General features: G+C 41.0%; 1 protein-coding gene across 1 annotated transcript in view; it reads left to right on the top strand.

The window, feature by feature from the left end:
* The first annotated feature begins 2,798 nt into the window (after positions 1–2,798).
* Positions 2,799–14,241, top strand: part of WDHD1 (WD repeat and HMG-box DNA binding protein 1) — a 29,812-nt gene continuing 18,369 nt past the window's right edge. Inside the window, exons 1-7 of the mRNA XM_059819575.1 lie at positions 2,799–2,828; positions 2,940–3,028; positions 5,196–5,307; positions 8,110–8,261; positions 10,452–10,563; positions 11,106–11,156; positions 12,911–13,006. Of these exons, the coding sequence (XP_059675558.1) occupies positions 2,952–3,028; positions 5,196–5,307; positions 8,110–8,261; positions 10,452–10,563; positions 11,106–11,156; positions 12,911–13,006 (600 nt within the window). The 5' untranslated portion in view covers positions 2,799–2,828; positions 2,940–2,951. The remainder of the gene's footprint in view (positions 2,829–2,939; positions 3,029–5,195; positions 5,308–8,109; positions 8,262–10,451; positions 10,564–11,105; positions 11,157–12,910; positions 13,007–14,241) is intronic.

Below are 14,241 nucleotides of genomic sequence, written 5' to 3'. Positions count from 1 at the left end.
AGTTGAGCTGTTAGTGACTTATTTTGGAAAAAAGCCCAACCTATTAACGATAACATTAAGACTCAATTCCTCTGTCCTAAATTATTTTTCTTCAGCTTTGACTATGTTTATTTTGATTTATGATACCGTCCAAAAATACCTAAGCTGGACTCCAGAGGCCTTTCCAGCAAATTAAAGCAGTAATCGCACACACTAAAGAAAGTGACTGTCTAAGGATACCAAATATAACCTATTATGCTTCTTACTTGGAAATACCCTTGATTTGTCTTGGGTCTGTATACCCCCAGAACTATAGCAGGAGGGGGACAGGTGGCCATGCCCCCCCTAACCCCAACACCGAGGCTATTTTCTTCACACCCAGGAGGTAGAAGTGATCTGGAAGCAGGTGCCAAAGGTGAGGGCTGCTCATATCTACCCCTTTAATGAAACTCTGAAGGAGAGATGCACGCAGCGCTTGGCAGACCGCAGCAGCACTAAATCAGCAAAAGCTTTATGGTCCATGACCAACACTTTGTGCTCCACCCAGAACAGGAGAACAGGAGCCGTGATTCCGGCTCCCGCCCTGCCGCTCCGCTCGCAGCCACTTACACCTATTAATCAAGTCAGCAGCAGGTTGAGTTCCCAACCGGATTTAAAGAACAACCTTGCATTTGATGCCGTGCCACTTCGGATGTGACAAAGCCACAAGGCCTGCAGTCCCTTGGCCAAGTGACCATGGGACGCCCCGAAAAAACTTCCCCCAGTTTTCCCATGCTGTTCAAAGAGTTATCCCGGCAGGTAGCACCTCCAGGCAATAAATTCAGTTGTTACATAGCACTGAACTTAAAACAGCTTTTATATTGTAAAATATTTTAGGTGCAGTTTGTATGAGAGTTTCTGCAAATTAAAATAATAAAGAAAAAATAAATACAGCTGACATGCATTTGTCTTTGTCCCAGGCAGCGGCTTGCAATAAGGCCGGTGTAAGAATAGCTTGGTCTTCCCACTCATCTGGTAAGCGGTTCAGCTCGAATCATTTTGCTAGAACACGTTATCCACACCAGAAATCACGATTTACTGAAATATGTCAGGAGACACCCGTGGAAAACATGTCTCTACACAGCTTCTATGAGGTTTAATAATGAAATCTGGGCTTCTTTTTTTTTTAAAAAAGAAGCATGCCTGCTTTGTAATCCCATCACTTACTCATTCTTGAAAGTACCAACAATGTGACTGTTACAGAGAGCCCGACCACATTTCCAATATAAATAAATCACTCTGCTCACTCCAACCACCGATAACTCCGCTGCAGAGCAAAACTGAAGATAAAAGGCTTTTGCCTGGAAGCAATTTTTCTTAGAAGCAGGAATAAACTGGGCCAGATCATTAACGCTACATAAAGGGAAAATAGGGAACTCTGGTTTTTTCTCCTTATTTCAGGTATGTCGAGCTCTAACATTTCTTGTCCTTCAGGACCTAAACCCCGCCGCTTTCTTCCTATTTTTCAGCACACGAAAGCGTAATGATTTTTGCAGTGCAATCGCTACCTGCCTAACTACAACCGCTGTCAACTGTATCTAGCGCGCTCATCGGGATGGCTATAATTACAGAGTAATTCCGTCATTACCATAACGATCTCCAAATGGGTTTGATCCTGCAGCCTTTACTGGGGCGAGAGCACTCCCCAGCCTCTCCCCAACACTTTGCTGTATGGAGGATTTTGGCGAAGCGGGGGGTGAAGGGCACTGCCCCTCATTTGGGCTCCCCTTGCCATTCCTGTGCCTCTCGAGGGACTGCCGTTAAACAGATATAGGTAAGTATATACAGTAAATATATAAGCGCTCTATACATTAAGATATGTGTATCAGGCACGCACCCACACACGGTTTTTCACGGGGAAGGTGAACGCCCACCGCGGACCGAGCCCACCCCGGTGGCAGCCCCCGGCTGACACCGCCTCAGGGGCCGCCCGCCGGCCCGGCTCCTCCCGACCCCAACTTACGATCGTCCGGAGGGAAGGGCCGATCGCGATCGCGCTGCCCTCCCCGGGGAAGCCGCCCAGGTCGCTCCCTCAGCCGGGCAGGGCGGCCTGACCCGCGGGGGTGACGGCAGGAGGAGGAGGAGGAGGAGGAGGAGGAGGAAGGCCACGGCACCTCCGCCACCGCCGGTGTGCGGGCTCCCACAGGCGGCGGGGAGCGCGGTGGCGGCCGGCGTGAGGCGGCGCGGGGCCCGGGTCCCCTCACCCGCCGGAGCGGAGTCGCTGTGAAGCGGCGCCAGCCGTCCCCGCCGCCGCCATCCTCGCTCTCCCGGCCGGCCGGGGCCGGGACCAGCCCCAGCCCCAGCCCCAGCCCCAGCCCCGCCTGCGCGCAGCCCCGCCCCGGGCTCCGACGGGGCAGGCCCGGCCCTGGGGGCGGGCTGGGCGGCGGGGCCGAGCGCGGGAAGGCTCGAAGCGGGCGGCGGGGCCGGTGCGGTGAGCGGGCGGGAAGGTGGCGCGGCCCCGGGTCTCCCCATCTCCCCGGTGGGCCGTGCTGGCCCCTTTCCCGGCGCGGGGGCAGCCGCGGCCTGTGGCGGGGACGGGGGGGAGTCCCTTCCAGGGCCCGGCGGGCGGCCTGGCCTGGCCTGGCTCGGCCTACTGCGGGCGCTGAGGAGCCTGAGGGACAGGCCCGCGGCACCCCCCGACCCCCGTAACCCGTTTTTTCTCCCCTTGTCTTTTAGGGTTCGCTTCCCCAGCCAGGCCCTTCCGACGCGAGGAGGTGCGGGCGCCGCGTCCCACATCTGCCCGGCTGTAATCCGCTGAGGCCGAGCGGGGCGCGGCTGGCGGCCGAGCCCGGGGTCCCCAGCCCCCGTGGGTGGGTGTCCCAGCAGCTCTGACCTTGCCCTGCCGTCTGAGGCTCTTTCCGAAGCTTTTTCTTTTAAAATCTATTTTATTTCTCCCCCTTTTGTCCTCCGCAAATAAACAGGTGAGAGCGAAGATGCCATCTGCGCAAAAGCCGATGCGGTACGGCCACACCGAGGGCCACACGGACGTCTGCTTCGATGACTCTGGGAGGTAACTGCCTAATTCCTAAGGGCCCAGGGTGAAGTGTAGTCTGGGGGAGGGATGGGCTTGTTCCTGGCTTTTGCTTTCCCAGGAGTTCCTGTACAGCCACTGCAGCGTGAGATACTGGGATGGATTTATGGCCTGGCTTGGTCTGGTAAATCCTTTGGGTTTTGCCTGTGTTGAGAACTGGCTATATGACATATTTGGATGCCCTGTGTTTTGAAGTGATTGATTTATAACTTAAATGTAAACATATATATGCATATATATAGTATGTATGTATATATAGTATGTGTGTATATATATAAAAACTATATGCAGTTTTTATAAGAGTGGCTGGGTAGAATCTAGCAGAAATCAATGTAGTGTGGGAGTAAATATGTTCACATATGCACAAAGAAATTAAAAATATAGTTGAAGAAATCCAATATTGGGCTTGCTATCTTCTCTTGTTATTCTTGCGCTAGTTCTTGAATGTATAAATATAAACTAAATATTTGCCATTACCTTTTTATTGATTTAAAATAAACGGTAAACCAGAAAACAAGCCCTCTCAAAATGAACTCAAGGGGTAAGTCTTATATATTGAGTATGGTTTAAGTCCATATTCTCTTTTCCTTTCTTTAGTCCATAGCCTTGGTACAAAGACTACTCTTCAGAGTTAGTCTCATAACAATCCCTTGAAACCACAAAAAGGCCTTGTTTGCCATTACAATGCAAATGTTTAAAAAAGGATGCAGACATCTCTGCCAAATACGCACTGGTCCACTGCTGCTGGACTCCTCAGCATCAATATATTCAATATCAACGCAGTTTTGTGTTGCTGTCAAAGTACAGACCTTACAGAACTAAGAGCAACATCGCAGCTTCACCACTGGCTTCGTAACATTTTGCTGTTTAATTAGAATTTTTGGGGACTGCAAACAACTTTAGAAAAAAAGAATGCAAGGCTTGATTATAGATTGTCGTGGTTTAAGCCCAGCTGGCAACTAAGCACCACACAGCCGTTTGCTGACTCCCCCCCTGCCCCAGTGGGATGGGGGAGAGAATCGGAAAAGTAAAAGTGAGAAAGCTCGTGGGTTGAGATAAGAACAGTTTAATAAGTGAAATGAAATAAAATAAAATAAAATAATAATGATAATAAAAATTGTAATGAAAAGGAAAATAACAACAACAACAAACAAGAAAGACAAGTGATGCAAATGAAAACAATTGCTCACCACCCTCCGACCGATGCCCAGCCCAAGCAGCGGTCCCCCGGCCAGCTCTTCCCCTAGTTTATATACTGAGCATGACATCATATGGTATGGAATATCCCTTTGGTCAGCTGGGGTCAGCTGTCCCGGCTGTGTCCCCTCCCAACTTCTTGTGCACCCCCAGCCTACTTGCTGGTGGGGTGAGGAGCAGAAAAGGCCTTGACTCTGTGTAAGCACTGCTCAGCAGTAACGAGAACATCCCTGTGTATCAACACTGTTTCCAGCAGAAATCCGAAACATGGCCCCATACTAGCTACTATGAAGAAAATTAACTCTACCCCAGCCAAAACCAGCACATAGATTCACGATGTCTTTAATTAAATATCCCATGCAAACTTCTGTATATTTGCTCTGTGACTTCAGGTTTACTGCATTAAATTTGTGAAAGTTAACTCCAGCAAACTTGAATTTCATATTAAATATTTTTAAGGGTTCTGTAGGCCTGGAGCATGTTAAGCTTGTTAAACTTCAGTCATGTATGCATTAACACTCTTAGTTTTGTCCTTGACTTTGTACTCAGCTGTAAGATAAGTTTTCAAAGGCTTAAGAAGCAATTAAATGCCCAGTTCTTAGAGAAATCAGTGCTAATTAAGTCCTTTGAAAAATTCGCTCTAAGTCCTGGAAAAAATGGATTGACCAGTAATATCTAAGGGTCAGTTCAGATGAGTGCAGGCCTAGGTAGTTATCAGAGACTCAAGGTACTGTGTTATGCTGCCAGACGTGATTTCTGCCCCCTCCCCATGTTTAATAAGTTATTTAGACATAATAAATGTAGGTATTTGCTGTATCACATAGTATGTATTGTGTTTCGATTTAAAAAAACCCCTAACACTTGAGTAACATTTTCATTTGGGGATTGAAAGCCACAGTGGCTGTCCTTTCCATTCCTGAATGTTAACAAATCCTCTGTCTTTCCACAGCTGCATTGTAACTTGTGGCAGTGATGGAGATGTTAGGATTTGGGAAAACCTGGATGATGATGATCCGAAGTCCATTAATGTGGGAGAAAAGGCCTATTCATGTGCTCTAAAGGTATTGTCGTTAACAGAACTCCTCTAAGTTGTGTCATGCTGCTGTCGATACGTGACTGGACAGATGCTGGATTTTCAAGCTCAGGGATGCTGCTCGTGTGGGTAACATTAAACATATACTGGGATAATATAAAGAAAAAGGCAGGAATAACACTGTATGTAGCATATTTCAGTCTGATGTATGTTAAATATGTAGATCTTTGTCTTCAGATTAATGTACCGAAAAAATAAATCAAATCATGTTTAATGAGCGGTAGGTATTTAAATTTGAGCATATGAACATATTTTACTTTTATGTCTAAGTGAAAATATTAAAGCAGTATTGAAAACATGATTTTCTGAAATACACAGAAATGTAATTGATGTGCCTATAGACTTTTTGAATATTTTAGCTAAATTAAATATTTTATATAAATCAAGAATACTTCTGACAATTCATTTTACCCCATACAGGATTGTAGAGGACTTATTCCTTATACTAAACTTCTGTAATATTTTTTTTTTCCTCCTCTTCCTTCACATTCAGTTATACTCATTTCTGACTTTGATCTCCTTTCTGAGAAACAAACCCAGCAGATTAAGCTAATTATGCAGGGAACTTTTTAGGCTGTTTCACTGTTTTCTCACAATGTGAGTTGCAAAGTTTCCCAGTGTAAGATGTGATCATCAAGTATTAGGAAAAAGAGCCAAGAGGTTGTTTTACGTGGGTCTGTTTTAAAGGTCCGAGGAATTATGATCTGTATTAGTGAAAAATTACTTTCACAAAGTTGGTGCCTGGTAATGCTTTGGTAATACTTTTTTATAACTGGTTGATATTTTGCTCTCAAAATTGTTATTTAGCCCAAAGATGCCCCTGACCCACCGTCCCCACAGTCAGAAGAGAACAGGATTTGCGCTTGCATACGTTGTAAGAGTTTGTGAGAATGCTGACTAGAGGCAGTTCCGTACTCTGACTGACTGGCATTTGAAGCATAACCTGCTCTGTTTGTTTTAATGTTAAGGCAGCTTCTTTCAGTATATCTTGCAGGAGTTGTTATTTGTAAATAACAAGGCAAATAAGTTACCTGTATCAATTTGTATAATAGCAAATAATTCTTTTTACTATGCACATTCATGTATTTAGCTTGAGAATTCTCACAATATTTCCTTTATGTGCAATTATTCTTATATTACATTAGTAATAGAAGGTCTAAAATGTTGTCTTTGTGGCAACTGTAGAAGAAGAGAGGAATTCCAGAAGTCTACATCAGTTCTTCAGATATTGCGTAGTTAACTTTGCAGTGATAAAGGAAAAATTTTAAATTGTTTTTCAACTATTTGTGATTTTGGAGAGGAGTATGAAAGGGGAAACAAGTGAGAATTAACATATATATACAATATTTTAAAAATAGTAATTTGAAACCTTATTCAGAGCTACTGCCTTAAGTGAAACCTCTTTGTTATATCACTTTTAACATACCTCATGTATGTATTCCTCAATATCTGTATAATCTGTTTTCATCATTGATTTTTAGGGTATTTTGCTGTTGATTTTCATTGCATTACTTATCTTTTCACAAACCAGGTGAGGTGACTTGAATGAGTTCTCTTAGCAAATCAGCGGCAGAGCCAGAAATTGCTAAAACTATTAATGAAAAGAAGGGGGAAAATGCTGGGTTTAATTTTTGACACCAGTAGGACAAATCCTGCGCTCGTAAGTTTTATTGTAAAGTGCTTTTAGTTTTGAGGGATTTTTTTATTTTTAAACAATGAAATGAAGAACACTTTGTGAGACTTAACTTCCGGAAATCTTATTTCAAAAAATATTCTTCATTAATGAAAATGTCATGAGGAACTGATCTGAGATGTTGATGTAATCTAGGTAATAAATCTCATCTCTTATTTAGTTAGGTTATTTAGTGCTGGCTGCTGCTTTGTTTGTCTTCAGGATTTTTACTATAACTTTAGGCAACTTAAAAAAAAAAAGGCAACACATTCCTCAACGCAAACCCAAACAAAAAAAACCCTCAAGGAAATAAGGCATTTCTTTATTTATATATTTCAAAAACTTACTGCTATGTACAACTGAGGAATAGTATTGTCACTTAAAGAAGAGATACTACTTTTCCAGTTATTTCTTTTGTTTTGCACTTCTTTTAATCTGGATTCATTTTTAGCAAACATCTGCCTTCTGTTTTCCGAAAAGAACTAAGCTATAGTTTATGAACTTCTCATCTTTCCCTGGTGGCATTTAACCGAGAAGTTCTGTCCAAGGGTGCCCTCTCCTGATACTGCAGCATATTAATCTAAATAGGATGCAAGATTCTTCCTCTTCTAAGAGCTTTCTTGCCTATGTAAAAGGAGTGAATTTTCCATCCACCAGAAGACGATTGGCTAATTCTCTTTGAAGTTCATTAGTGACTTTGAGTATTCATTATTTTAGTAAAGATACAAGTTGGGAAGGTCTTGATGCACTAAATTGTCATATAGTTGGCATAATGAATTTAAAGTCTACTGAAGCAACTGAGTTTCAGTATTAAATCTCTCAGTGTGTTTCTACAATACTGAAAGTAAGAGAATAATTTTTCTAGTTTTTAATAGTTTGGTTAAAGTGATAAAGTATTAAAGTTACTGTGCTTATCTGCATTTTTTTTGGAAGAAATACAAGTTAAAAGAATATTTCTGCTACTACTCTTACTGTCAGACCTCTTTTGGAACTACTAAAGTTAATCTGCCCAAATATTATGCACATCAGAGCAATTTTTTTGGCTCTGTGGACATAAATGTTTTAACTAACAAATTTTATGATGGATTTTGTTTTTAGAATGGAAGACTGATCACAGCAGTATCGAACAATACTGTTCAGATACATACATTTCCTGAAGGAGCTCCAGATGGCATCCTTACTCGTTTCACCATGAATGCAAACCACGTCATCTTCAATAGTGATGGTACCAAAATTGCTGCTGGATCTAGGTAATCTGTGCATGATAAGGAAAAGCATTGCTATTGTTCAAAATCTGGCAATTCCTCACACGCTGATTTTTACCAATGAGATCATTAATCCACGTACCTCTGAGGGTTTTAAAGTATTGCAAAATGCCTTCTGGGGGTGGAGGGGAAGAAAGGAATGAAAAGGACTTTAGGAAACAATGCTCTGAGAGATACTTGAGCCACCAAATAATTTTAAATGGAAATCTGGTGTTGTGAAATAATTCCTTTTCTTTAGGAAACTTGAGTGTTTTCAGCTTTCAGTCCTATAATGCATAAGCATAAGTGTTCGCCCATATGGATCTCATTGCAGCATCAAGGATTTTGTTACTGTGTGCTAATGTCCTGACTGTTCAGGATCACGGTGCTGCAGATGTATATACACATGCAAAAGTTAGATGGGTTCTGATTTGCGTGAGTGCTTTGAGTCATTTTCTGGCATAAGTATCATCACCATTCTGCCAAATGATAACAGACGACAGTTGCAAGACTTGCCTGAGGGGAATTAAATGCATAGTTTAGTTTATTTCTTGGGGCAGCGTGTTTGCTTTTACATAATATACGCTAGTACTTTAACAGAGATGGCAATATAGCAAGGGAGCAATATATATTTTTTCATTTATTTAAGGTTCAGGTGATTCTTAATTGGATTTGATGAACTCTTTGGGCAGCTGTAGCTAACTCGGTCTCTCGGCTTGCCTCTCTACTGGAATTTGTCCTCCACAGTAGAGATGGCAGAGCATTGCATCTGCTCCCTGGCTCCTCTAAGTGTGAATTGAACTAGAAAGCAATTTGGATGAATGTGTTGGACTGTGAACTCTGGCAGCTGCGGAGCAGACACACCAGCTCCACCAAAACTGGGAGGCTGGACGGCTGGGCCAGTAACCACTCTAATCTCTAAATCTGACAGGGATCATGAGTTTGGGCCCTTTGCCAGTGCTTGTTTCGGAGCAAACAGCCCTGCCCCAGGATCTGACTTTGATTAGAGAGATTAGGGAGACAGCGAACTCTTTTCTGTTTCTAAAACTTTTACAAAAACCCAGTACTTCTGCAGTCTGGCGAGGGCCCTCACGTTAGGAAAAAGAGCTCATAAGAGCATAAGGCCACCCCTCAATGAGGTCTTCTGTAACATACTGAAGGAGAAGGTGACAGCCATGCAGTGAAGGCATGCAGCTAAGAAGAATTGCTTTTAGTTGTCCCAGATTACTCCATTTTTTACATGAAGTCTGCAAACTTCAGTTTTGTATAAGTTTAACATCCAGCTGGCTGCCAAAGTTCACAAGCTATTTGAAAAATAGTTGTGTGGCCTCGTAAATAAACGAAAAATATCCTATTACCTGTTTTTTTTTCTTTAAAGTTGGTCTTGCGTTGTTTAATAGTGCTAACATAATTTTAGTTGTCTCACAGTATAGTTTATAAACTTCCTTTTATGGCTGTTTGGCTAGCATTAGATAGTTGACAAACTGAGGTTGTGTTTCTGAATATAGTTAAAGTAATGGCTAACCCTGCAGAATTAGGTCCTACAATTAAATTTCTCTCGGAGGGTGTTGCAGTGAAGTATGAGAGGGAGTGATACTGAAAGATTGCGACAGGAGCTCTTCGGCTTAGAAGCTAGCCTTGATATTTTGAGTTAAACTGCAGTAATGTCTGTAATTTTGGAGGAGGGAATAAAGTTGTAACAAATCTGTTAATGTACCAATAACACTAAATGGTCTTAGAAATTCTGATAAAAATGTCACAAAATAAACTACATGCTCTATCTTTTTTTAAAAAACGCATGACCAAAAAATTATAGTAATGAATATCGGTCCCATTCAACAGATAGTTCTTGTTAAGTCAGCTCTCTGGTATCTAAGCAGAGGTTTTCGTTAGGTCATATAGAGTATTATATTAAGCAGGTATATGGTCTATATATACATAATATCCTCTTCAAAGAACAACCATATTTTATGAACTTTGACATGAACAAAAATTATTTTCTGATAAAAATAGTCTGGCCTTGCTCCTATTGTAGTAAGCCTCAAGATTCTCATTTTCCCTTAGATCATACAGTGTTGAAAGCCATAACTTCCCCAAAAGATGGTTAGTGCCCAGTTTTTATTGCCATAAATGCATAGTTTCTCATTGTTAATACCAATGTTAATACTTTTATGTCTGTGCCGTTGTGATCTACAGTGACTTTATGGTCAAAGTTGTGGAGGTGACTGATAGCAGCAAGCAGAAAACATTCCGAGGACATGATGCTCCTGTTTTAAGTCTGTCTTTTGACCCCAGGGATGTTTACCTGGTAAAAACACTTTCTTGTTTACTTTCTACTTTGAATCTCTTTTCCCCTGGGAAAGAAAATAAATATATGCTTTTTACAAAAAAAACCCAGTGACTGAACACATGATACTACTTCATTTCAGCTGACCTTACTGATGATGGAGTGTGTCACAACTTGTTGCCTCCCAGGGGAACTCAGTCCTTGCTTTGCCACTCAATTACTGTCTACGTTCTTCTGGAATCTAATGCTAATCTGATTTTAGAGGGGAAAAGATGGCTCACTAAAGAAATTGAATGTTAATTTTGAGCCTTTTTTGCGAATAAGCAGCTTGCTTGAAGTATGAGGGTTTGTAATTACAGTAGCTTGGAGTTAAGTACAATTATCAAGATGACAGTATTAGAAAGTTTTAAGTCTTAAAATGCGTTAAACAAGGAGGCTTTCTTTTTAAAACTGCCTATATATTATATATCTGTAGCATTGGTTATAAGTATTTTTTCGATTTTGTAGCATTAATTTCTCTATGTCTTTAATTATTAATTTGTTTACAAAAATCTCTTACATAGGCATCGGCGAGCTGTGATGGTTCTGTCAGAGTATGGAAAATCGCAGATCAGGTAAAAGGCCTGCCTTTCCAAGTTAAGTGTTTCATGAGAAATCCAGGATTTTACAGACAGTGAGAAGAGCTGGACTGAAATAACCGTACTGGAATAGGGTTTTCTCTTTGGGGAGGAAATCTAACTACACTTTACAGAATACTCTTATCTACTTCTGGGAGCAATTCCAAAGCCTGGTTATGAAATGTTGCCTGGGTAGCTGTGGATTGTTCTTCCTGTCTGTGGAATCCCTGATTTCTTCCATTCATCTTTCTTCATTGGCCAACATTGTGTATTTTGTCCTCAGCACGTTCAGAAATGACGCTTCTGTGTAAAGATAGCAATTGACATCAGATTCCTTATTTCAGAATTTCAGCTAGTTGCTTTCAGGGTTAAGGAGGGACTTTTATTCTAACAAACAACTGTCTAGGTATATTTTGTTTTTATTTTCACCAAACTTCCTATGAAATAATGAATAATTTTCAGGATTCTAGACTGACTGGTGAAGGTGGAATAATGCTCTGAGATGCTACACAGTATCTTCTTTTATAAGTGATCTGGTTGGTTAGTCTCGTTAGGAACACGATTACTTTGACCTGAGATTAGGAAGAGATACGAATTTCACGTGCCAGGATTGCTGAGACGATGCCCATGATGACAACATTTTTCTTTCATAGGGGACTTGGGACACAATGTTGCTTCAGTGTCTCCTGCTCTCTCCCTGTGGCACGCATACTTAGTTTTCTAAGGACTCGAGGTTCAGCTCAGTGCATGTTAACCTTTTAGAAATGAATGAGTTTAAGGCTATTGACAAGGGACTTGCTATTCCTTTTTTTTTTTTTTTTTTTTTTGCTTGTTTGTCACAAACTTCACAACAATTTCTTCTCAGAAGGCGGACGTAAATCACAGTTTGAAGAACATAATTTATTAGAAATACAGTCTTTGGGCTCAGCTTGGCAATATTTGGCTGAAATAGTTCAGGGCCTGTATGAAATCAGATTTAGTGAGAGAATCAGATTTAGTCTCTGCTCTTGGAACTCTAAGGAACTTGAAAAAAGGGTTTTGAGTGAATGTTTCAATAAGGCAATTCTGTATATGTATGTGGGATTATTTTTGCTAAATACCATTGACTGGAATAAGAATCCATGTGGAATTATTTCTGTAAGTACAGCTGAAAATGTACCCCTGCACTTGTGGATTGCTCTTTTAAAACAAAAACATACTTTTAATGTGAAATCTCGTGTTCCAGGCTGACAGTGAGTGCCTTTTGGGGCAATTAGACTAACAGTGTCCTGGGATGGGATTGTGGCAGTATGATGTATATATCTGTGCTGTGATTTGAGAATATAGCCATTCTTTATTCATTCATTCTTTATACTGCTGTGGCGAGATTCAGGCTGATGTGCATCACCTTGCTGCCTTTCATCCGAGTTTGACAAATGCATTTGGTTAGATTTCTCTGTAACCTAAAAATACGTGAGCTCATTTGTTCTGTACTTGATTAAAACCACTTGTTCTATGATCTTATTCCTGTTACAAGTATTTGTATTGTCATTAAAATATTTTCAGGTCTATATTGGCAAGATATTTTTTCAGGGTTTTTTTTTAAGGCAGTATGTACCATTGTATTTGGATGAAAGAGATTATTTCAGTTCCAAAAATGGCGTATCTTTTTTCCTTTTCATTTTTTCCACACTTTTCCTTGAAGAATTTGTACTATACAGTAGATTTTCACACGGCTGGAAAACTAATTTTTTTTAATATTTTGTTTTCAGACATGCATGACAAGTTGGCCACTGCTGCAGAAATGTAATGATGTGATAAATGCTAAATCAATATGCAGGCTTGGCTGGCAACCTGGCAGTGGGAAGGTAAGTGACATTGTTTTAGCCCCATCTTAATCCTTCTTTTCTTTTTGGGAGTGCAACAGTAGAATTCCATCTGGCCAAGCCCAAATTGCAGCTCCTGGGACTAAGGAAAATATTTGGGTGAAGTTCACTTTCAGGAAAAATAAAAAAAATGGTTACTTGTTTAAGCTCCAGACTGTGTTTGGCAGTAGTCCAGCTGTCAGCCCAGAACAACTTTAAACAGTCATATTGCGCTGAACAGGAAGGAACATTGTACACGAGGGAAATAAGCAAATTGCTCACAACAGAGCATCAAAGGAGTTCAGTCTTTCTCTACTTTAAGTGAATTTTGCCCTATCAGTAATCTTGCTCTGTAAATATTTCCCCTTTCTTTTCACCTTAAGAGCGAAGTTGATTCTGTTGTGACTAAAGGTTGTGCTGATACATACTACAGGTCTAGTGCATTGTGTATGTACTGCTGCAATAGTACTATGTATGGATCACTAATCAAAATGGGTCGGGGAGTTAGTATAGCTATATAGATGCCTCTGTGGTGTGTAACCTAGAACACCTCTGCAGCACCTGGTAATGCAAAGGGGAGAGGAGGAAGGAGCAGATAAATGCAAACCTATATGCAATGAGGCATGCCCTGCCATACATGAAGTAAAGGTCAGGGAACTGAGCGAAAGTTGGCCATTTGGAAAAATTGGTTTATGGCTTCTGTTCTTGCCTATGATAATAGCGAGGCAGAACCTATTAATCCTTTATTGACACTCCAGTATACTGGATCTAAAGAGACTTCTCACAGCTCTTACCTGAATAATCTTGTTTTCCCTACTTAGCCTTTGTGTCTGTCTACCCGTGTCCACTTTTCAAAATACCTGGCTGCTATGATAGCATTAGGTATAACTTTTCTGTGCAACAATACTTCTAATTTTTAGGCTAATTCTTCACACACACACACACATATATTTGAAATGTAAGTAGCTGTCTTGCTTCTCTTACAAAGCAAATTGTTAGAAGTCTTTAAAAAAATCCAAATCCTAAAAAAATAAACTGGCAGTAACATTTATGTAGTTTTGTGAAAGATGAAATGAGCTATTTCAGGAATCAGATATTCAAATAGATTTATTGAGAAATTGTAACCCGATCAAAAGAGGTTTGGGGAGGGAGGAAAAAGGAGAACGGAAGCCTTGTGCTCAGAGCACTGAAAACTATTTATATGTGTGTGTTAGCTGTTTCATAAATAACAACTTCTA

Source organism: Gavia stellata, chromosome 7 (assembly GCF_030936135.1).
Source record: "Gavia stellata isolate bGavSte3 chromosome 7, bGavSte3.hap2, whole genome shotgun sequence".
In the NCBI taxonomy this organism is placed as follows: domain Eukaryota; kingdom Metazoa; phylum Chordata; class Aves; order Gaviiformes; family Gaviidae; genus Gavia; species Gavia stellata.
The sequence above is the reverse complement of the archived record's forward strand: the minus strand, read 5'-3'. Positions and strand labels throughout refer to the sequence as shown.